The sequence below is a fragment of the Phalacrocorax aristotelis genome, chromosome 5 (assembly GCF_949628215.1).
Source record: "Phalacrocorax aristotelis chromosome 5, bGulAri2.1, whole genome shotgun sequence".
NCBI lineage: Eukaryota > Metazoa > Chordata > Aves > Suliformes > Phalacrocoracidae > Phalacrocorax > Phalacrocorax aristotelis.
This window is the reverse complement of record NC_134280.1, coordinates 10,436,714-10,460,421: the sequence shown is the minus strand read 5'-3', so window position 1 is coordinate 10,460,421 and position 23,708 is coordinate 10,436,714. Positions and strand designations below refer to the sequence as shown.

The window sequence follows — 23,708 nt, the reverse complement described above, 5'->3', positions numbered from 1 at the left end:
GGTATTTGTTGAGATGATCTTGATATGACATTGCAGAGTCCTAGCAGAAGAGCAAATGGAGAAGAGGTATTTGGTGTTTGAAGGGCATGGAGCATGACAGAAGACTTGCTGGACTGATTGTTTAAATTGGTGACATGAATGAAGGATAGTACTTACTAGAAGGCAAATACCAGAAGTTAATTACTTGGTGTGAAAAGCTTAACATGAATTGAATGGAAGTGGGAGAAAATTCGTATAGGTGCAAGAATTGATCGTGTTTTGGTAATGCTTTTGTAATGATTTCTCAAAGCATAAAACTTGATCAGAAAAAGATTTATGATATAGTGGGAATATAAAGAACATCTGAGGAAATAACAGCAGTGAGCCACACCAATGTCTGGTTCATGTGTTTTGGTAGACAACTAACCCTTAAGGAGGATGATAGTATGTCCGCTGTGAACCTAGTAATAAGAAGAGTACAAGGACTTAAGAGAGACATACAGAAATCTGTGGGGGCAGTAGGGATTACTGTCTGCTCTCCAACCTCATTAGGGAAACTGCAACACCGCTCAAAAAGGCAACTAGTAAATTTTTGGTAGATTTAGGAGTAGAGAATTCAAATAGTTACAGTGAACCTTTCATTCTCTTACTGCGTGTGGATGGCAGTTGTAGAAAATTGTGAGTAGAGGATGATTTTTTTTTCTCTTCCAAAATGCCCTGTGGTTATCATGAAAATGGTTCCTTTCAGAGCACACTAATCATAACAGTTAATTTTCTCGGTCCAACAAATAGGGTCTTACAATGTCCTGATGCCAAATACAGCATTATTCAGATACAGCCAGTGATAGTGCCATATTCTAAATTGTTTTTTGATCCTGTGGTCTCTAGCTTAAAGGTTGTCACAAATGAGCCTGAGTGTGTTAGGCCAGAGTCTGGCTTGATCAGAGTGATGCCAGTGAGCATCTCTCCACGCATCTGCATATTCTGTTTCGGCTAAGGGCTTTTGTTGCCACATCTTCAAATATTATCAATCAGTTTTCAGCACAAAGTACAAAGTCGGTTCCTATGACAGATGTAAAATGTTACACCTGGGAGGCATCCAGGTTCTCTGTTGATATAACTGATGTTTAAGTTTTTGTTATTGCTGTTCTGGTGCAGTTCATTACTTGAATACAATTTTCTGTGTGAAAATAAAATGGTGCTTCTACAAAAAGCAAGAACAGAGATACAATAATGGCAATACTAAGTAGAAATGCTTTTATGCTAATACAGTTTTATGCATGTTCTGTGGGAGGGTGGTGCTCTACCACATTCTTTCTATTGCTAAGCTTTGAAATGCAGAAAGCTTAATGCTGGGGTATTCTTGGAAACTTGATGTTACGCTGTAACAAAACATGACTGAGTTTACCTCTCAAGTATGAGTGTTGAATAAATAGAGAACTGGTGACCGTTGATACTGCTGCTGAGGATCACTTGTAGCCATAAAAGGCATGTAAATAGTCCTGCTTCTGCCGTAGTTAGGGAATTAAACAGTCGTAGCTGTAAGTTAGTCAATCAGGACCATCACTTCTTTTTGTACTTTGGATGTGCTGGGTTTAGTGCTTCGTAATACTGAAGATGGTTGCTTACTCATATCTAAAATGGCTTTCTACCTGTTTTTAATTTAAGATATATCCAAAGTAACAACATAACTAAAAAGTAAAGACGTTTATTTGAGTATATATTTAAAGCTCTAAATGCCGTGCTTCAGAAGGAAATTGGAGGTTCATCAAAGCACACAAGCTTGAATGTTTTTTGGGGAGTAGTGATTGCACTGACAACTTCCTGAAGGCCTTTCCAGAATCCAGAAGTCTATAGCTAGTGGCTGAGGATTAACTTGCAAATGGAAAAGAGAGCATTGCTTTTTCCTTTCATGAGCTTTACATGATGATATTTTATGAACAATCTAGATTTGCAAATCATAATGGAAGGAGTAGCTGGAGCTGAAATTATTCTGTCAATATGCTGCAGTACCAGCTTATTTAGTTTATTTGAAATATTCTAAAACTAACCTGAGCCTGGCTGTTGGTTTTGTTAAACGATTCACCTTTTAGTGCATTTCTTATGCTGAAAACTGATAGAAACTTAGTTTTTGTGGAAGTTGTAAACAACAATGTATTTCTTTCATGTTACTATTGTTCTTTTAGGAGGTATGGATTTAGCAGACAAGCAGCAAAAACAGAACAGGTAAAAATATACTAATTTTGAATATTCATATTGTGGGAAGAATTGCATTGTTTTATTGGAGTATTGGTTACTGTATGTTCTTAAAGGAATACAACAGAATAAACAGCTATAACTTCTATTATTACAGCCTTTTAAAAATGGCTAACTGGAACTGAAAATCTACATGCCATGAAAGATGCAATTGATTACTATCTCTTTTTTTTTTTTTTTTTTAGGCATTTCTTTCATCTGTACTCAAAGATCACATTTTGTAAACATTTTTGCTTAGAAGGGGGTTTGGGTGTTTTGTTTATTTTCTGTTTTCTTTGTTAATGTGAGGTAATGAACATATCCTTACTGTTTAATGAGTATCTTTTAACTAAGTGTTCTACGATGTGATCATTAAAGAGCTTTTCCTTTTCTTTTTAAAGAACCATTCAGCTTGGTAAGAAAATTTATAGGCATTTATTACATAACAGGTTGTTTAATGTGATGGAGAAACACGATACCATACCATAAATAAATTGTAGTGCCTCTTGAAAAATAGCATCCTTGCTGTGCTTTTGATGATTATGGAATCAAAATGTCCTTGTCAAAGTACTCACAGTCTTGTTATTTCAGTGCAGATATTTCTTTGCCTACAAGGTTTTATTACAGACAGAGATAATGAGGAAGTGCATTAAGCATCTCACAGACCCAGTAATACACTGAGTACATTAAGGTTGCCCTTCTTCATTATCTCAATATTTCACATACAAATTTAGCATTTAAATTTTATAAATGGAGATGTTTCCAAATCTAGGTATATCTCTTTTTCCCCTCAAAGTAACTGCCAGGCTACCGTCATGTTTATAGAGTTCATTTTGTTTCTTCAAAAAATTTTACTGACTTTGGAATGTTGTGCATTAGAAGGTCATCATGTTGATTGAGTGAATTGAGTCACCAGTAAGTCAGAAATGGAAGATTAAATAATCAGGTTAGGGGTGCAATAGAGTAACCTAGAAATTTAGTCTGTCTGTCCCCAGTTCTCATTATTTTAGTGGTATAAATTCTTCTGACTGAACTAGACAATTTTACACTTTTATGTTGTATGTTTGTTATACCAATATTAAATTATATTAAGTTATTAAAAATTATTTACATTTTAAAAATCTGCTGTCTGCTATATAGCAGACATCATATTCTGGGGTAGCCAGCTGTCTTGTGAGGTTGGTAGTTTTTAGAAGGTTATGGAATAAGGACCTTTGTGCCAGATGTGCCCATAGCAAGCCAGAGACGGTGCCTTGAACAGCTGGAATACTTATGAAGTCAGTGAGGGTTACACCTCAGTTGGCATGAATGGGAGTGTGAGGATCTTCCAGTAGCTAACATATATTCACAAAACCAGAACAGCTATATTCCAGTTTTCTCCTTGTTGCCTTTCTTAACACTCTAGATTAATGCAACTAGATACAATATTTTCTTAATTTTTATTTAAAAGGCTGAGGATAAAAAAATTGCGCTACCTCCAGGGCTTGGAGCAGCAGGGAAAGCTGAGCCTTGTGATGAAGATGACCTTCAGGCTGCTGAAGAGGTGTGCATGGGTGTTACTAACTTGGGGGGAGGGCAGCGGTTGTCACTGCCCAGTCATGCTCTGCAAGAAGGAAAATTTTCCTGCTTAGCTGAAGTGGGAGTTGCTTTCCACAGGAGAATATGGAACCTGAAACTGATGCACAAAGTTAAACGTTTAAGACAAAAAATTCAAATTTTGTTTTGGAATCGAAGCATTTTTAAGAGGTCAATTTTCGGCTGATAGTGGGAGCTGAATACTCTGAGTGAACCTGCTGTTATAAGGGATTTTCCTTTATATGATAACTTCAGCCACCTCTTTAATAGATTTACTGTCCCATTACATGCATGTGTTATACGATACTAATTGTATACACGTGGCCCTGTCACTAGGCAGAAATATGGTCAATAATAAAAGGTCAATTGTTATGTGTAATTCCTCGTATTTTGCTCTAGCTTCGCATTAAAACTCTGATGACTGGAATGGCTGCAATGGCAACAGAAGAGGTAAGCAGCAATTAAAACTGATACAGCTTTGTTTAAATTATGGTTGGTTATGGCAATCATTCCAAAAACTGGGTTAATGAGTCTGAAGTCTTGGAATGACTGTGTTTAAATTTTCATGTAGGGAGCGCAAGAAAAGATGGTTGAATTAAAAAGACAGTAATTTTTATGAGGCTGATGACTTAATCATTTGCCTTGAAATGATAATAGCAACATAAGTAAGTGCCAAATGGTTTTTAAAAGGAGAATTTCAGGCGAAAGACATCACGGTATGCAGCTACCCAAGATGCAGTATGATCTTACTTAATTCATCATGTGAAGATATCCAGAGGAGTAATCATTTTACTGGGGAGAGTAGAAGAAAATTGTATGCGTTTCAAGGTGTTTTTCAAAGCAGTGACAAATATTTAGGAATAACACCATTAGTGTAGGACACTGAAAATAGTGGTTATGTATCTTGTTTTCAAATTCTTAATTGGTCGTAGTCATTGCTATAATGGAACTTTGAGGCTGTTGTAATTTTGAAAATTCTTACGTTTTAATTTCTGGGTGAGAGGACTGGGAAGAAATTCAGTTGTTAAACATTGTTTCTGTTTATGCTGAAGTCACAGAAGAAAAGGTAGTAATTAGTCTAGTTTCGAAGTTGATTGACATGCTTTCTACTGAAATTCACTGTAGAATTCAGTTCTACTTGAAAATTGTTTTGCACCTTTCAAATTGGATGCATGTACATTCTTTCCCATATCTGCATTGTTATAGTTTGGCTCAAAATATGGTCTAAAAGTGAGTTTTATTACTGTGCCTGCAAAATTCAGTGTACAGAATACAATTCAATTACCACTGTTTGCTAAAAGTTTGTATATGAGGAATTTCCATCAGCAAAGTTTTTTTTGGGGGGTGGAATGTTTTTTAGTCTTTTTTTTACGATTATAAATTATTAGCCAGTGTAAAGACTTTGAACGTTTCTGTTAAAATTAGAGCTTAGGGAAATTGCCATTTAAAAAGCACAGGCAGTTCCAAAACTCCAGATGTTTTCTTGATGCAATTGCAGGGCAAGTTGACAGCGAGCACAGTTGGCCAGATCGTTGAACTCCAGTCAGATGAGATCAAGCAAATAGTGTCAGAATATGCTGAAAAGGTAAGTGTGTTACCTGATCACATTTTACCAAGTCATGTTTGATAGCTTGTTAATTTAGGCCTTAAGCTTCCAACTTAATCGCCATGATTCTCTTGAAACAGCACTGTTTCATATATACTGTGGATAACAGCACAGTCAGGATTCAGGGAAGTATTTTAATGAGATTTAAACATGCACAAGCCTTTGGTGTGACAGCACATATTCCTGTATTGTATTCATTAGTAGTTTGGGTTTAAGCACTTGCTTAAATGTTTTCATGAATAAAGAAGGGCCTGGGTTGATATCTATTCAAACCAGAGGCCTCAGCTCTTTAAAATGCATTGTAAAATGTTCAGTGTTAAGAACAGAAATACAATTCTGCGGGCTTGCCCAGAGAAAAGTCAAGGCCTCCTCCACTTGGATTTTCAGATACTGGCTTCTTAGTTGCACTGGGCTACAATTATCAGCCATGACCTGGATCTCTCATTCTGAATCTAGTATCATCAAAACCAAACCTTTGTTGCTTTTTACAACTCAAGGCAGCTGTGTATATTAGCTCCATTTATTGTGTTCAACTGTGATTGTTTTTACAGTAATGTGAAAAGAAAATCTGGCTCTTCAAGCAATTAATACATACAATACATCACTGCCAGATATGAGTTATAGGTCGCTCTTATTTGTCCAATACTCTTCTCATATTTCTTCCTTTTTGTTGACACATATGAGGTATGGAGCTTTCCCATTTGGGAGATAAACCCTATAACTCAACAGAGTCCATAGTGCAAATTCTTGGCCTTTCTTTATTATAAAGGATTGGAAGAACAGAAGCCCAAGGGTCATATTTCAATGTTACATTTCTTCTGTTCTGAGAGAAGGCAGCAGGACCTTGACTATTGCAGTAGAACAATGATTAATACTCTGGAAAGTAAGAACTGATTCAAGTCAAACCAAAAATATACTGCTTTTCAAATCAATAGGTTGTGACCAAAAAAAAAAATAATTCTGTGTGTGCATGCATGCACCAGGAAAAAAAGAATTAAGGATGCTATCAAATAGTTTATTGAAGCATCAGCAGTGTTTGGATATAGTTCTAATAGTTTTAACTCCTTGTAACTATACGTAGTCTGAAGAACACAGCAGTGCTTATTTGTCTACCAGAGTCTTAACAGAACAGCGAAGATAGCTGGCAAACAAAAGTCTGGATCTGACGTTGCCATGTGCCAGGACCTTTCTTACAAGATGGCATTTCTGTGGAAGATCAGTGCATGTAGTTTTCTGCATTTGCCCCTCCTTTCTGATGCTGTGTTAACTTGCTGGGTAAACTGGAAGGAAAATCCTAGTGTTGTTCCTCACTTTCTGAAAATCCTGGCAGTAAATTATGAACATGGTTTTTATCTGTCTATTCATCACCAGCTTTCTAAGGCCAATTACTCAAAGTAGCTTTGATTTTACTGTGTTAGAAGGATTCTTCCTCTGAGAATTTACAAGTATAGTCATATATATCGAGGTTTTGCTAGTAGAATAGGAGGAAAAGTTTGCTGCCTGGTAAAATGAGAGAATGACTAAAACTAGAGAATTGCTGTCTCAAAACTATCCCCTTCAAAAATTCCTGAAGGAGAATCCTCTTCAACAGTGTTAAATGCTGTTTGCAAGTTGCTTGTATCTTGAGAAGTTGACTCAGAATGCTTTTTTGACTTCTAGAATCCTATATCAGAGATTACTATGCACCCTACATAGTCAGTTGAAGTAACATACAATAAGCATTTCAACCATATAGTATGGTTAGGGGTTGCTTTTCAAGGAAGATACTAAATAGGATATTTTTTGGTGTGAGGAAACCCTCAAAGATAAAGTGAGATGCAGTGATTTTTATCTTTGGGTTCCTGAGCCTTCGGAAAGTGTCAAGGAAAATTGACAGCAAATTACATTGAAATGACTACGTCAGATCTACATGGAACTTGGCTGAAAACAGATTTGTACTGTTATGGGGCTGGAGGCTGGTTTTTTGTTTGGTTTTCTTTTTTTCCCAGTGGGCTTCAGAGAGTGGACTTGAAATTGAGGCAGCTATGATGGAGTTAGTCACAGACCTAAACTTCTGAAGTCTATTTGCTAGTGGCAGATGGTTGAACATGAAGAGATAAATAATTTTACTTACTGCTACAAAGTTTATATTTTTGTACAGAGACTTTTTTTTAAGAATGTGAAGTTCTGTAGAGTAATGGTTGAATTCTCTTTAGTTATTGGAAAGTTTGTAGCTCTAATGTGTGTGAGAGAATCTCATTACAAAGAATAATGTTAATTGCATATATTTCATTTCTCCCTCCCATTTAGAACTTTTACATGTGAACAGTGGGAGGCAGGCTCTTACTGTCTAGAATTAGCCATTTATTTTGGCTAGCTATTTTTGAGCCGCCGTAAATTAGCAATCCTCATGCATAATTAATATGGCATTTTAACTTAACAAATTCTGTCAGAGAAAATGAGGCTACTAACACTTCTCATTTAACTTGTTTATTTGAATTGACTAAATCTTTTAAGGGCAGTTGAGCAGTTGCAGGGAATGGAGAAGAATGCAGAAGTAAGTCTATACCTCTCAGTGGTGGGGATAATGTGTGTTACCAGGACAGTTGAAGGATACCTCCATATATCCCTTTTTGTCACATGTAACTGAAGATCTTGTTTTGAGATAGAGTAACAAACTGATAAACAGTCAGAGACGCTAGTGCTCAGATACAGCTTTCTTAAATTATGTTCAAAAGGCAACTGCTGTTTCAGCTGAGTAAAAGACCAGGTAACAACAAGAGCGTCAAAAGCAAAGTAGCTTCTATAATTTGTGCTTGCTTCCTTCTAATCTGAAAGATGCGTTTTTCTCCACAAATTGGAACCCAATTCCTCAGTAACTTTAAAGCTGTAGTGTTGCTGCAGAGCAGATCCTTAGCCCACTTTGACTGCACGAGGCTTAACCCTAGCTTTTTCATTTGCAGACCAGAAGGATTTTTCTGCAGAAACCTCTGTATTATAGTGATGGTTATTTCCCGTTTCGAAACAGCAAGCTTTAACAGTCCACTTCTTGAGACATGACCTTTTTTTTACGCCAAAGCTGTACTGTATGGATTTTTAGTATTTTTGCAAGATCAGTCTCGGACTGGTTTAGCTCATGTTTCTTTCTCTTGCATTTCCAGTTTTCTTGATTTGCGTGTTATGCATATTCAGTAGGCTAATGGTGAGAGGGATGGGGCCTTAGAATGCGTGACTTGATGAGGGAATGTGATTTGACTAAAAAATGAGAGGAATAAGTAAATCTGGTTGTGTATTTGCTGAATACTTCAGTGTTACAGGTGTTGCTTAGAGGCATTTTTCCTTTCCTAACAAATGGAAAGTAAGTATGTGAGTTATTAGGTTAAGATGTCGGAATTGGTCTTTTCTTGCTGTGGATGTAAAAGAGTAACAAATCATTAAGCTGCTCTTCAATATGAATAACATAGAAACTTAAGAGGAAGACAGGTTTTGCCTCTTATTTTCATTTAAAATTAGGCTGTTAATGAAGACCTGATTACCCAACTGCCTAGAGTGGATGCCAGGAGCAAATATGAGGGAGGAGTATCATACATTGTAGTGGTTGTCAACATTTGGTAATTATTCAGAAAGCACTTAGTGTTGAAGTCTTTGAAAGACTCTGCAAATTAGCACCTGAAGTCCTTGAAAATTAACTTTTTCTCATGAAATATTGGAAAATGGATTAACTGGAAAAAGAAGTCTGAGTGTGTGAAGCAAATTACCAAAACAGATGGATGCAAGTATTAAGGTGAGGACTTTCAAAAGGTACAAATAATGTTTTGGCAAATAATCACTTAGACATCTAGCTATCACTGATTTTTAATCATTCTTTTGTCTACTGCAAGTATACAATTTCTATTATAAATGTTATTCCTGGTAAATAATTTTTTCTGGTAGCTTTCCTTTCACAATTCAGAGAGAACAGGAGACTGGATCCAGATTGCTGTCTTCATCATGTATTTATGAGACACTTTCTTGGCAGTGCATGCTGGATTGAGTAGTTTTCAAAGGCTGGTATCCATAGTACACACGCACACAAAAAAATCCTGCTTGAAGTAGTAAGTGTATATACCACACTGAATATGTCAGCATAAAGATGCATCCAAGCCAGTATTTCAGAATCTAAATACACAGTTGTTCAGGCTTTTGAAAGTTCTGGATCTTACTGGGGTATGGAGCATCTCTGATTCAACCAGTTCAGTAAATACCACTGCTTAAGGTGGTTTTTAAAATGTTTGTATTTTTTTCCATTTAAGAACTCTGCGGGGTTTAATTGTAATGCTGATGCAAAAAATTATTTCTTTCTTCTAGAATACTGTAGCACTTTCCACCTGTCCCAGGGCACCTGGCTTTAGTCTTAGCTTACTTTACCTGTCACCTTTGGGTATAATTCAGTTGTTCAGCCGCTTCCTTAACCTGATGCGAGATATTAGTAAGTCGTTCCTCTTGTTGGGTAGTAGGACACAGTTCTTGGCAAAGAATATCACAGGTGTGTCTGACTTTGGCATTTCCTGAGCTACTGAAGAAGCAAAAGTAATGGTGTGAGGTCCAACAGGTTGTCGTTATTGTTTATTTTAGCAATCTGAGCTTTCTGCTGAGGAGCGACCAGAAAGGCTTGGAGCTGCCCAACAACATAGAAGGAAGGTGGCATCTCTGAATAAGCAGATTTTGCAGAAAACCAAGCTCCTGGAAGAGGTAGGTATTGTGTGTGTAATAAAGAAGAAAACCTTGATAAATGTGGTTGATCACAAAGTTTTTGCCCTCCAGAAAAGATTTGCAAGCTCTCTTCTGTACCAGCAATTTGTCATGCTGAACATTCATTTCAGCATCTCTGAATGTCTTGCTCGCACATTTATTACTAAGACAATATTGAAAAATTGTATAGCCCTGTCTGTCAGGAGGGGACTACCATACCCCTCTCAGAGAAAAACAGAGAGAGTATCTCCATTTGACTTGTTAGCTATAGTGTTGAATGAGCTGTTTTCACAGTTTCAAGAAAAAGTTTAGGAATTTACTCTAAAATATGCTACAAATGACTTTTTATGACTTCCTGTCCTTTATATGAGCCAGCTTGTCTTACTAAGGTGGGTTTTTTGTTGATTGTTTTTTGGGGGTGTTTTTGCACAGTCACTGCTTGGTTCGCACCTTCACATTTGTTTTAGGGGGGAAAGGCTCTTGAATTTGAGACTGATGTTCTGTTCATATCTATAAGTAAGAGCAAGAACCACCATTCCTGTATTTCAACCTATTTATGCTATTGCCATTTAAACCCAGAAAAGCATAAGTGGAAAAGCTATGCCATTAATGAAATTCTGCTTCTAATTATGCATGCGGCTGTAATCAGTGCCATGCCATCTTTGGCTTGCAGAATCTGATGAAAACATATTGCATCAGAATCAGTAATTGGAAGAGCTTGCCAAAAAACAAATAGTACTGGAGGAAAAACTGTTGCTGATGACAGCATCAGCCACAGAAGTCAAGTACAGGACTGCTCCAGCAGCCTTCATCTGCTTTTTGTTTTGTTTTGCTCTGCTCTTCTCAGTAGTGTCTTAATGCCTTATATCTTAACTGGTTCTACCTATTAAATGTTGGGGGTACAGGGATTTCAAAAGACAGGTGTCTGTAATGCATGCTTTAGGAGACAGCGGTATGTCTGGTCTTACAAACAACAGAGGTAAAAGAATGGTAGCTTTGAAAGTTTACCTGGTATGGTATAACTATGGGAGCACTAGATTTTAAGCCTTCCTGCTCAGCCACTTACTGGACCTGACTTCACTTTGTTTTGTTTTGGTTGGTTTGTTAATGAAAATATTGTCTCTAACAGTACAATAAAGTCTTTCATTTAAAGGATATATATCCCTTCAAAACTTAAATCTCCTTTCAGTAAAGCATATGCTGTGAACCATTTTTTGAAGTGTCTGACTTCGAAGTAATTACTAAGTTAAAAAAAAAAGCTATAGAAATAAAACTTATGCACAAAAAATTGGAGAGACTAATTGCCTATCCTGTTCTTTGTTTCTCTCTTCTTTTTTCCAACTTGAATAAAAAGTTTTACGAAGAACTAGTGCAGGTTGTTCTTAATTTTGCACAGAAACCCCACTTTCAAAGGGTAGACTATGACAGTGTCTTAACTGGTAAATATTAGAATACATTTCCTTTGGAACATGCCAAACTAGTTTCATTCTTCTTAAACTGATGTATTTCTCTTTCTATGGTGCCCTCTGGCATGCCCCATCTGTTAAGAATAGCATTCTTTCATAGTCAATAACACTACAATTATTTTTTGCACTGTATGTTGAATGTAAACCATGTCTGTCACAATTTCTCTCCATCATAGACTGAAATATTAGAAGGTATTATTATATACTATAATTATGATATTATGATATACTGAAAGTAAATATACTTTTTTCACTTAAGTTTGTATTCTTTTAACACTTTGGTAATATGAATTCTCCATGTCTGTTTATGTCGAACATTACTTTGGTGCCCTGTCAAGATGATGACTGACTGTTAGTAAAAACAAATATTGACAATACCTAGCATTTAAATGCAGGCTGAAGTGTCAGGCTTTCAAAATCATAATATGGTCTTACAGACAGTTAAATCCTGCATGAATTCCCGTGTTGGTCTGAGTTTTTTTCCTGAAGTAGAAACACAAACTACAGAATGAGATCTTTGGAATTTCAAAAGTGGGTGAAAGGAAGAGGACGTTCAGTGTATCCTAAGTCATTGCAGTACGTTTCTGTCACGCTTCAACTCCTCCTTCTAAACCACAAAGACTGTAAGAGAAATGCATATGAAGGGAGATACAGATGTGCTGCATGTGTATTGTAGAATGGAGACAGATGCAGACCCTCTCAGCATCTCCTCTGGGCTAGCAGGTTGCAAACCTGTTCTAGCTAAGAAGCTTTCTTGTCATGACTGGCAACGGTTTAGCACTGCCGTATTATAAGAGGGGGTACATTTGCTCAGGTTTGAGGATGTTCTAGTGCAGTTCTATAGATTTTGGTTGTGACCACCAGCTCACATCCATCCGCAGTTTTAATGCAGGCAGTATGTAGACATACTGGAGGCACACTCAGTTTGAATGTCTGTATGTACTAGAACACTGCATCAGAGCCCTTGCGTGTGCAAACAGCTAGTGTTCTTGGAGGTAGTTAACCCAAGCTTAATTTTGGGGAGGGCAGCCTAGGTACAATTATGTAGTAAGCATGGCATTAGGAAACTGCAACAGCTAGCTTGGATTTCAAAAAATGAAAACATGCACTAGCACAGTTCTCCCGCAATGCCGTTTCCTTGATCCTTCTTGCCTAGCTGAGCAGTAAGAGAGGCTGGTAAACAAGCTTAGCAGTTGTGGGTAGCTTTTGCAGCTATTCTGTGTTGTGCTATTATGATCTGGAAAGCAGAAAGGATCCACCAATGTCTGTGTGCAGTCTCAATGAGTGAACTGTTCAATAGCATTTTTTTTCTGTAGCAGATGGCTCTTATATTCTAGAGGATTGTAGCATAGTGCGGCTACTGAATTAGTAACGCAGAATACGCTTGTAAGTAGGTATATGTTCAGTGGATTACATTTTCATGCCTGGTGCAGGTAACTTTCTTTACCAGCTTCCCTGGCATATGAACGAACGTATTTGCTTGCGTTCAACATATTGCTGAGAAGGAGAAAGCAGTTTGGGGTGGGGAGGCAACATGGTTGTAAACCACAGAAAACTGGTAGATTCCTTACTTCATTACAGATCTGCTTTTAACTGCCAAACAAACTTTATAATCCACAGGAAAACTTCAGTATTTTCTAAACTTGTTATCATGCCATTTGCCATTTTAACAGTTAAGGACCCTTTCATTCTGTGTTGCCTATTTCCAGTACATAACCATCTTGGTGCTATGTTTTTATATGGGGGAAAAAAGTACTGACAGCTGTAAGCCAAATATAATCCCTTCATCACTCCAGTCAAGTAAAAATTTCCTGGCTGAATTTTTTTTTTTTACCACTTGCCAAAGACAGCTTTTGAAATCAGTGACAGTCAAGACCACCCTTTTAAAAAATGTTTGTGAAGTTCTGCCTTTGACACTGCAGTATGTTTCAGCAACAGTTCTCATAACAAATAGTTCTTTAATCTTTATGTCAATTTTCATGAGACATAGACTTCAGGCTTAAATAATATTTTTTTCAACTAGTTAGAATTCAGTCTATTGGTGAATTATTGGTGAAAAATATGAAAAACAATGAAAAATCTTTCTTTTTGTATTTTGGCTGTGGAACAGGATGAGTGCAGTATTGAGTCACGGCTCCCTGTTGTGAACAGCAAACTAAACTAGCATGAAAAGAAGTGAAACAGAAAGCCAAATGTGCATTTCTTTGTTTGCAACACTTCTGCTCTACTTTTGTAACCCATGACCCATTTTTGTAGTTATTTGCAATGTTATCTTAATCATAAGGACTTTAAAGAAGGATGTTCATCTAAAATTAGCCCCTGTAAACTATTTGACAAGTGAAATATCCAGTGGCATTTTGCTAACTGCCTTCTTATGAAAGTTTCCATAGTTAGACAAAAGAAAGTCATAAACCAGCTTGCTTATTTGGTATGGACATGTCTGTGGTATGGTGCCATGGCGCTTTTATGCAAGTCTTGAATCACCCTAACGTATCTGGAGGAGTACAATATGGGACTCTCTTCTTAGCCTGGTGTGAAACTAGGCCAGTATAACCAGGCTAAATAACCTTGAGCAATTTAGCAGAGATTCTGTCCAATCAGTTACCATTGTGTTGGCATCCATTTTGTACAAGCTGCTGTTTATTCTGGGACCCAATACATCTAGAAGGTCAGGTGGAAAATGTTTGCTGTTCTTAATTAAACTTTCAATCAGTTTTCTTGCAATCAAATGCTCTCAGAGTAGAAGACAAGAAACAACAGTGTTTGTGATGGTTGGCCTATTGTTTAATAGACAACCATTATTAAAGCTCAAATATTGTTATTCTCCATTACAGGTGTAATTAGCGTGACCGTAGGATCAAACTCTTTTCTTTCTCTTTCATAACAGTTGCAAGCTAAATGTGCTGATCTGCAGACAAAATGTACTGAAGCAAAAAAGGCATTAAATGAGGTAATCTTTGTTTTTCTGTGCACTGATTCTAGCTGAATAATTTTTTAGAAGTTCTGTGTGTAGAGGGATGTATTAAATGTTGAAGGTGTTTGACAACTTACCTCACTGATCCCATGGTGTGGGAAAGCTGACTACCATGCATCATTTTATGTACGGAAGTGTATTTCAGTTTATTATTTATTGCAACCCTTAGGTTAAGAGTTACAGTGAAAAGCTGGACAAGGAATTGGCAGCCTTAGAAACAATAGAATCCCAAGCAGATTCTAGGTAAGTTTCTTCCTTTGTGACCTTTGAAATTCTGATAAATGGTGGTATTCAGATGAATCATTCAGTGTTCCTTGCTTTGTCATCCTAAACAAAGAACTAAAATTTTAAAATTAAATAGTTCCCCAGCTTGCTTTCCAAAGACAGGAAAATACTACCATAGTATTCAGTCAGAATGGAAAGTGTCAATCTTTAGTTGAAAATAATTGTAGGTGTTTAAAGCAGAAGAACCCTAGGCACATTTGACAGGTAGATGAGGCCTTCCTGATTTATTTTCTTCATATCTGAAGCCTTCGTCTCACGTAAATTAAACAGGAGGCTCTCAAAGCTTCCACAATAATGGGGTCAGAACATAATAAAACAATCAAGATACTCACTGTAATAGTACATTTTTATTTTGACCGTGGTACATCAGTGGTGATATTTGAGGTTTTAATTTACACAGATTTTATTGGAAATTTATCTAGAACTAAGCATCTTCTAATGTCTCTTAGTTCTCCATCTGTTTAAATTAGAAACTAAAAGTCTAATGTGGTTTACTGGATCTTCAAATTTAGCGTATTACACAGTCTGCGAGCACTAGTGGCCATGAATGAAAACCTGAAAAGCCAGGAGCAAGAGTTCAAAGCACATTGTAGGGTGAGTTTTAGTTTCTTATATAAGGATTCATTTAAAATGTGGTAAATAAGTATTATATTTCTTCCTGTTTTGTCATTGTGTTGTGTGTCCCTGTTGTTGCCACCCTCCACCCTGCCAATCTACTAGTATCTCCAGGCTCATATTGAATATTGGCACCACCTTGATTTGTGCAGAATTACGGACAGTTGCCCAGTTCTGCAGTGCATCATATCTGCAACAAGGCTGACGACCAAGCAGGTTGGAACTGGATTAACCAGAAGGACTTGCCCCCGTGCCCTGAGGCAAGGAGGTGTAAGGAGGCTGCCAAGGCATCTAAATTAGTGTGTCCTTCAATGTTCTGTTGTGCCTGGGACCCTTTAATAAAGGGACAGTTTCTAGACATATAATGCCAGATCAGCCTTATGCTTGTCACAGCTGTGGTTGTTCTTGTTCCCCTTACCATTCTGCTGAGAGCAACTTGGGGTGGGTTGACAGGGAGCCCTAAAACCTAAGTTTGAGATTGGGCTGTACTAGATACCCACCTGTGCTCTTCACAACCTGAAATGGATTGTCTCTTCTTGGATAATGCAGCCAACAGTGACCTGAGGAGAGGTACAGTGCCAAAGAGGAGGGCCTCATGAAGGCCCCTAGCTTTGGAGCAACCCACCAAAAGAGACGAGACTGAGATGAAGCTATTACAGTTTTCAGAGCATGTTTGTTTTACAGCGTAATTACTGTGTTTTGCTGTCCTGTTCACTGCTGTGTTTATGGACTTCCTAGAAATATGATTGGAAAGAATTGTTTCCATTCTCTTCTATTTAAACAATAGTGGGTGGGATTTAATAGAATGAAAAGCAGTAAAAAGAAATAGTGCCTTGAGGCATAGGCTGGGCATAGGAACCTAATTTTCCCATACATACTCCTTTGGAAAGCTCTAAAGGATTGTAATGGAAACTACCTGCAGGTAGCTTTAGGTTCATTCATTTTTACAAATGCTGCACGTTGCAGTCCCATGTCATGCTGTTGCTATCGTAATATTCCTTTGCTTCCTCAGTTCCATTTTCCATGTCACTCATTAGTTGTCTTACCTGGATCTAGAATATTTGCAAGTAATAAATTTGTTCCTGTGTTTGATAAAAGAGGCAGTTTTATGTAATAAGTAATAATGGATGCCTTACCCTTAAGCAGAGAATGCTGTTTAATCTTACAAGCCTAAAGTGTGTGGTCAGCTCCACAATGTTGTTAGAGGTGTACGTTGTCAAGCTTCTTGCTCTCCCTGTTAAGAGGATAGGTCTCAGTTAAAAGCAACATGAACTTTTTTGTTTTAAAGGAAGAAATGGAGAGACTTCAACAAAATATTGAGGCCCTGAAAGCTGAGGGAGTGGAAGATGGGGAGGAAGAGGTAATAGCAAACATCTAATTTTTTAGTTTCAATTTGTGTTTTAAAATATTGTTTTAGGTCCTACTGACTTCTGACACGTTCTCGTAAGCATTAAGTATCTGTTGCAATGCCTGAAAAATTCTATTGTCCCCCACTGGTAAAGCCACAGGTCAGGCTAATATTCATAGAAATACAGTAGACTGAAAATAGCTGTAGTGTTCTTCATTATTCTTGCAGAATCCATGGGGAGAACTCATAGATGCTTTTGTGCCTTTTACCTTCCTTCGTAGTACCAGAGAAGAATCTCTGGATGTTGTGTTAAGAGCAGTGCACACCTCTGACAAAAACAGGTCTTCTCAGAAAGCATGTTTGTTTTGGTTGGCTTTTTCTTAAAAGTGGATTCATTTGAAGAATGAAGGCACAAGTTTTCGGTGGCTCAGTACATTGCGTGCCGTGAGCAGCTGTCAGAAGTTAGGCTTTAACACAAGTGCATCTAGACTGATGGCAATGAATAATAAATGAACAGAAAAGGAAAAGCTTGAATTACTTGTATTTTCAGTGGGTAAACATTTGATACATTTATGCCTCTGAACTGGGGTAGATTACAGGTTCCATGATGCTGCTGTCCTCCTGAACACAGCATGAAAAAATAAAATGCAAACCTAAATCTTATATTCTTAAACAAGAAAAAAAATATCTTAAAGTCCACAATCCAGGAAATCAAGAATGCACGTCTGAGGGTTTATGTTCTGTCCTGGGCCATGTTTATCCTTAACCCTGCCACTGAATCAAAGTATAAACATTCAGACAAGAAGTATTGATGATCTTCCGATGCATATCTTCATTTAAAGTGTGACTGTTGTAAAGCAGTGGAAAAACTAGTGACAAATCTTAACAACTAAAACATCAAAGGCTTAAAAGCTAGCAAAATGCAATTGTTTACAGTAAAAGATGTTAATTTTTAAATGCAGATTATGAATCGTTAAAAAAAACAAACAGCAAATGGTGGTGTTATTGTGGGAGCCGTTAAATGGAAGATAGACAAACACAGAAAACAAACCCAGTCTGCACATTTTTCCTACTGTAATACACAATTGTCTCGGGTTCTCATATTCTAGGAGCCGAATAAGATTATAGAACAGCAGTACAAAACTGAGAAAGATAAACTTCAAAAGATCCGACTCTTGTTGGTAAGTCTCTGTAAATTTACTTGTACAAAATTATTGCCATTTTTCTTATCTTGTAAATTCTAATACTTCCTTTTCTTGTTCTAAAAGTTTTTCTGTCACAAATCAATTACAAAACAAAAAATTGAGCCTCAGCCAAAGCTTTTTTTTTTTTTAAATTAATTATTTAGTAACAAAATATTGCTTGGGGGGCTTCATCCATTTTAAGAAGAGAACAAGAAGAGGCTTTGTTTTCTCCCCTCCTAACTTTCTATTCAGGCACGAAGAAACAGAGAAATAGCCATTTTACAACGCAAGATTGATGAAGTACCCAGCCGAGCTGAGCTAACACAGTATCAGAAGAGATTTATTGAACTTTACAGTCAGGGTATGTATATCAAGCAGGAACATCCTGCTGAAGGCTAAAGCCCTGCAAGGAGGGCAATTACATTTTAAACATATGTCATGTAACAGCAGCACTTGCTAATTTTGTGGTATTTTAAGAGTCTTTTGGTATTCATATTGTAATAATAATTATAAAGCCTATTTTCAAGGCTTTATAAGCTGGCTATAAGAATTTTCTTGAGGGTGAAACTTGATACACAAGATCTCTAGAGTAAATTTTGTCTGCAACAGGTTCATCACTTAGGTTAATGACCAGTGTGTTTAGAAAGTCCTTAATTCACCATTTAGAAATGAGGTTGCTGTCAATTTGACTTGTGTTTAATTAATTGCTCTTAATGGTAGATTGCTTTCATTGTTCTCATTGATATGAGATATCTGGTTCTGAACCAAACTATGTCAAGAACTGTAAAGTAAAGGCAGTTTCTTGAAGGGATTGTTTTCTTTCGTTTTTGATTCATAAATATCCTGCAGTATCTTGGTAGGATCAGAGTACAAATTTGCTTTAACTTTTTTTTTTTATGATGAGAAGTTATAAAGTAGGGAAATGTCCTCAGCTGACTTTTTGGAGAGGTATGCGTTTGCTGTGCATGGATAGTGACAGTATGGAGTATGCAAACTGAATAGAATTTTAAAGTTGTTCTGTTACACTGGTAACAGACCAGTATACTTACTGGTGTAAATTTAATGTAGCTTGTGTATCACTGCAAGCTAAAATAGTTTCTACCAAGAAGAACTAGCTAATGTTTTAAAGACATACTGCATTTACTAAATATGCATCTGAACCAAGCACTTGAAGGTTGAGCAGTTCTGAAATTGTTATCTAACTTTGATTCAAATCCCTTGCCCTGATGAGGCATCTCTAGTGACAGTCTGTGCTATCTTCCATCTGTGTTGTCTAACTTAATGCATGGAATAGATCTACCTCTTCAGTGAGTACAAATCCACTTCCTTCCCCTTGCTTTGCTTCTTATGTGCCATGCAATTTGTTTAATCAAGTCCAGCTATAAAGACAACTTTGTTCTCTTTCAACAAATTTTCCACAGATTGCTTTCTCTGTCATGTCTAAGTGAATACAGGCAAATAATCTACGGTCAGAGCATCTACCTGCTCAGAAGGTTGGAGCTTTGTTTATATATGAAGTACAGAAAGACTAAGGTCAAGAGACTTGTGCAGCTTTAGGTGTAGATTTAAGATGCTTTGAATGTTTTTGAACTTTTATTTTCTATAGTACAAAATATGTGCAGTAACTTAGATAATGCACTGCTCAGTCGTGGCTGGGAACCTGCATTGTACAGGCTAAGTTTTTGATAAAATGAACTGGAAATCTCTAGCAAGTCTTTCCGTGAACTGTGGTTTTGTTTGGCTTTTTTTAGAGGCTTTTCATTTAGCCAGATTCAGGTGATCTTCAGAGTTGCCAAAACCTGTTTTTCTGAACTTTTATCCAAGGTGTGTTGGACAAGACAATCTTCAGCAGCGCCTTACAACCTCAGTGATTCTGTACTACAATGCTTTTCAGTTCCAATATTCCGTGCTTTATTTTTGACCTAACTGAAGCCTCTTCCCTTGAAAACATTAAGCTGTGGTTTCGAGAGAGTCAATGAGCCAACTGGGTCCTTCTTCCTCTTCTTTCTTTGTCTTATCTTACATGGGCTCTAGTGTGTCCCTGTAAGGCTCCATGTGCTGGTACAACTTTATAACCCAGTGGAAATCCTGAAAAGTTTTCTTCTGGGTTGGTATGTGGAATCCACTCATAAAAGATCTGTGACTACCAGAGCTGCTGCAAGAAAGGGAAGACCTGCAGGAAGGAAATGGTTTGGGAAAGGCCTCTTCCATTTGGCAGCAGCATGTCCTGCAAAAAACAAACTCAAGAGAGCACACCTGAAGTAAGCCTGTTGGCGATCCTTGTGTTCGTGCAGTTTTTCAAGAAGCAGCCTGATTTCAGCATTTGGAAAATCTTTGTGGAACATGCTGAATAGCCCTTACTAGTTTGTCAACCTATCCCAGGCTTTCCTGCATTCTTCACTGCTTTCAGGCTCCCTGTGCTCAGTATGCTTTCCAAGGCTACAGCATGTGCAAAACACGTGTCACTATCATACTGTGGCAATGAGAAAGCTCTTGGTCCCAAACATCTTGCTACTGTAGAAGTAGCCGCTGCTGGATTTCTGCCACTAAAACATTCAACTTTTAGCTGGGGGTTGCTGTTGGGCTTCAGCTGGAGAACAGAATTGTATAAATCAAGAGTTGGACTTTCTTTAAAAATTCAGCTGTTTAATGATGTTGTGATGTGGGAAGGAGGTCATGCTGTCTGTAAATGGTTCCATTCAAAAGATTAGTCCAGTGTATCAGTTCAGTAAAGGTTTTATTTAAAGATGACAACTTGTTAGCCTTTAGAGTTTAATGTAATGAGCATGGCTTCATTCAGGTTTCTCTGGCTTAATCATGACCTCTGGAATAATTTTCATTATTAAATCATTTCAATTTCTTTTAATCCATGTGTTTTTTCCAGGTTGAGGATTCTAGACAGTGCTTAATATATTAACCATAATAATTTTTGCCAACTGTCCTTCTCTGTTGAACTCTCTCCTTAGGAATCACAAATAGCTTAGGTTTCCTTAGGCACTGAAGAACTAAAGAACAGATGAAGACTTAGCAGATTTGAGTATCAGTCATCATCTTGTAGGCCCAAGGAATGTGCCTCTGAGCCTTACCTTCCCCATTCCCACTGAGCTATGACCATCATCTGCTATAATCACCTGAACTAGAAAGTATTTTTTGAAAAGAAAGTATTGTTTAATCCTATCAGCATGAATAAATTGTAAGCGGGGGGGGGGGGAAGGGTTTAAAACAGTAAAAGCTTTCTTGGGCCTCTTGCACATGTGTAGCTTGCAGTATATACTGTGACGCACTTGTTTCCCACACAGTACTGTCAGATTATCTGTTTCCTATCTGTCCCTGCCAAGCCTGTGCCTCTCTGACACCATGGCAAGCTACGCGCAGGCAGCTGCTAGCAGCACAGCAACCTGTATGGTGTAAGGGTAAAACTGATGAAGGAAGGATGAACAGAGAGTGGTTAGGAAGCTCAGCCGACAGTGCCAACGTATGCTCGTATGAAGGACTGTCAGCAGTTGAGGCTTAATTTAACCACTCAGCTGTGTTGCTCTCATAAAATCTGATAGCTGCAAACCCTGCTGGAGATTTACATGCAGGGGAATATTCTTCCAGAATGTACTAAGGAGTGTGTTCCTTTATTGATAGTGGAAAGTATATAAAGCCTACAAAGTATTTTTACAGATTCCATTTCACCTCATGCTCTTTTACTGTTCTATCCTTTTTTTTTTGTTTGCAGTGTCAGCAACTCACAAAGAAACGAAGCAGTTCTTTACTCTTTATAATACACTGGATGATAAGAAAGTATATTTGGAAAAGGAGGTAAGAAAATGTTATTACTGTTTTCTAAATATTTAGTCTGTGGAGAAGGAGGTAAAGAGGTTTTTTACGTGGCTGTCACCATATTCAGTGGTGTCAGAGCAGAGTTAACATTCTAAGTAAAAATGAAACAATTGATTCATATTTCTAATGTTGAGAGGGAAATGGTCTGCGTTGTAAAAGAAGTGCTGTTAGTACAGCATGTTTAAACTACTCACCGTGTTCACAAAACATTAGTAACATTCGATTAGCAAATATCTCTGTCTTGGTATCACAGGAACAAATTACCCTCTTTTTCCTTTTTTGGAGGGAAAATTCCAGCTGCTGTCAGCAACATCACAGTTAGTTCTCATGGTCTGAGCCTGCCTATGCTTAAGTCATTGGTGATTTTACTGGATCAGGATCAGAAGAGTAGTTTTCATGAAAGCAACTTTGGTTTTTCCCCTCCTCTCTCCCTACTATACAGAGTTCAGCTCTTTCTTGGGGATGACTTAATCGAGTGATTTCAGTTTTCTTTTTTTGCAATGACAAGCGTGTGACTTCAGTAAAGGTGGAGAAATAGGAGCAGTCATCAAACCTTGGTAAAAATCATGACATTACTTTTAAAATACATAATGTTTTGATACTTCAGGCTTCTATTTATTCTAGTAAAATAAGAACAAGTAAGTTAGTTTTGCATTACTTATATTTCTTTTAGTGTATGAGATAAGCAGTAGTCAAATTTCTGGCTATGTAGCCAGTATCTCCTGTTTTTGCAGACGATGAGCAACCATTCCCTTCCATTAGGCAGCTGATTCTAATACATGTGTTAGATAGTTTTCAGTTTTTCAGTTCAGAAAAGTCATGAATTTATATAGCTGCTTTAGAGGGCGTGTGATCCTGGCAGTTGCTTGCCACAAAACACAACTGGAGAAATAGTTCTAAATACAGAAATATTCTTTAACAATTAAGCTATGCTGCAGGTCCTGTACCTGTGCTAAAGCTGTGAGGAGAGGTAGTTGGGGAAAAGAGGGAACTTTTGGCAAACAGCAGCCCTTCAGGATAGAGTAACATTAGGCATGTACAAAAGTGTGTTAACTGTGGGGAGAAAACCAACTTCCTCCCTTCCTCATTCTCCTACTTAGTCTTACAGTAACTGAGTTCAGTTCAGCTGCTTTGGTTTTGACAATCTTAAAAAATGCTCCCTGTGAGTCTGCTGGAAAACCCACTGACATTCTACTTCTGTGCAGAACTTACTCAGAGAGATAATACCTTTTTCCTTTGGCAAACATACAAGACTGGGCTTCCTTACAGATTTTCTGGAAGCCAGGGTGATGAAACCTCCCCCTGCCCCAAGCCCCAGAATACTTCTTTCATACTATCATTCTAAACTTTAACTTCCCTCAGTTTACCCTGATAGAAGTATTTTAAGGCATGACTGCAGTTTCAGGGTAAATCTGTCCCTTTCTGTTGCAGAGAAGTATTATACCACTCTGTGAATGTTGTCAGAATCCACGTTGCATCACAATAAATTCAAAAGTAACTTCTGTGACTAGGTGACTTAACAACGCATGTAAAGAATATATGCAGAAAAATCTCAAGTTCTGTGCTGACTTGAGCTTTTTTGTTCGTGTGTGTATACATACATATATGTGTGTGTGTATATATATATATATTTTGAGTTAGGTCAGCAATCACTACAAAGCAGGATCTTACCAAAGTTCAACCTGTGGTGTTGATTGTCATGTGCTCTAGGAATACCTAATTTCTGGGAGCAGTTTCAGTTTAGCTGTTTCTAAAAATTATTCTACCTGATGTTCCCTAAGATCCTCAAATAAATTACCTTGGAATTAGTGGTATAACTTAGCTTTTCATCTCCTGAAAATACATTAAGAATTTTCCTTGAAAGTTTTTCAACCATCAACTTCTTACAAACCAACAGTGATGA

General features: G+C 37.4%; 1 protein-coding gene across 4 annotated transcripts in view; it reads left to right on the top strand.

The window, feature by feature from the left end:
• The window catches only part of CCDC93 (CCC complex scaffolding subunit CCDC93), a 62,983-nt gene that overhangs the window by 17,675 nt on the left and 21,600 nt on the right, over nucleotides 1-23,708 (top strand). For all 4 annotated transcript variants that reach the window (XR_012660591.1, XR_012660590.1, XM_075092916.1 and 1 more), the window contains exons 8-19: nucleotides 2,166-2,205; nucleotides 3,665-3,757; nucleotides 4,189-4,239; nucleotides 5,288-5,374; nucleotides 9,989-10,105; nucleotides 14,459-14,521; nucleotides 14,715-14,788; nucleotides 15,343-15,424; nucleotides 16,734-16,805; nucleotides 17,903-17,974; nucleotides 18,230-18,338; nucleotides 21,702-21,784. Coding sequence is in view for 2 of the 4 variants with exons in the window: in XM_075092916.1 (XP_074949017.1) it covers nucleotides 2,166-2,205; nucleotides 3,665-3,757; nucleotides 4,189-4,239; nucleotides 5,288-5,374; nucleotides 9,989-10,105; nucleotides 14,459-14,521; nucleotides 14,715-14,788; nucleotides 15,343-15,424; nucleotides 16,734-16,805; nucleotides 17,903-17,974; nucleotides 18,230-18,338; nucleotides 21,702-21,784 (943 nt within the window). In the remaining 2 variants the exon portion in view is untranslated. The remainder of the gene's footprint in view (nucleotides 1-2,165; nucleotides 2,206-3,664; nucleotides 3,758-4,188; nucleotides 4,240-5,287; nucleotides 5,375-9,988; nucleotides 10,106-14,458; nucleotides 14,522-14,714; nucleotides 14,789-15,342; nucleotides 15,425-16,733; nucleotides 16,806-17,902; nucleotides 17,975-18,229; nucleotides 18,339-21,701; nucleotides 21,785-23,708) is intronic.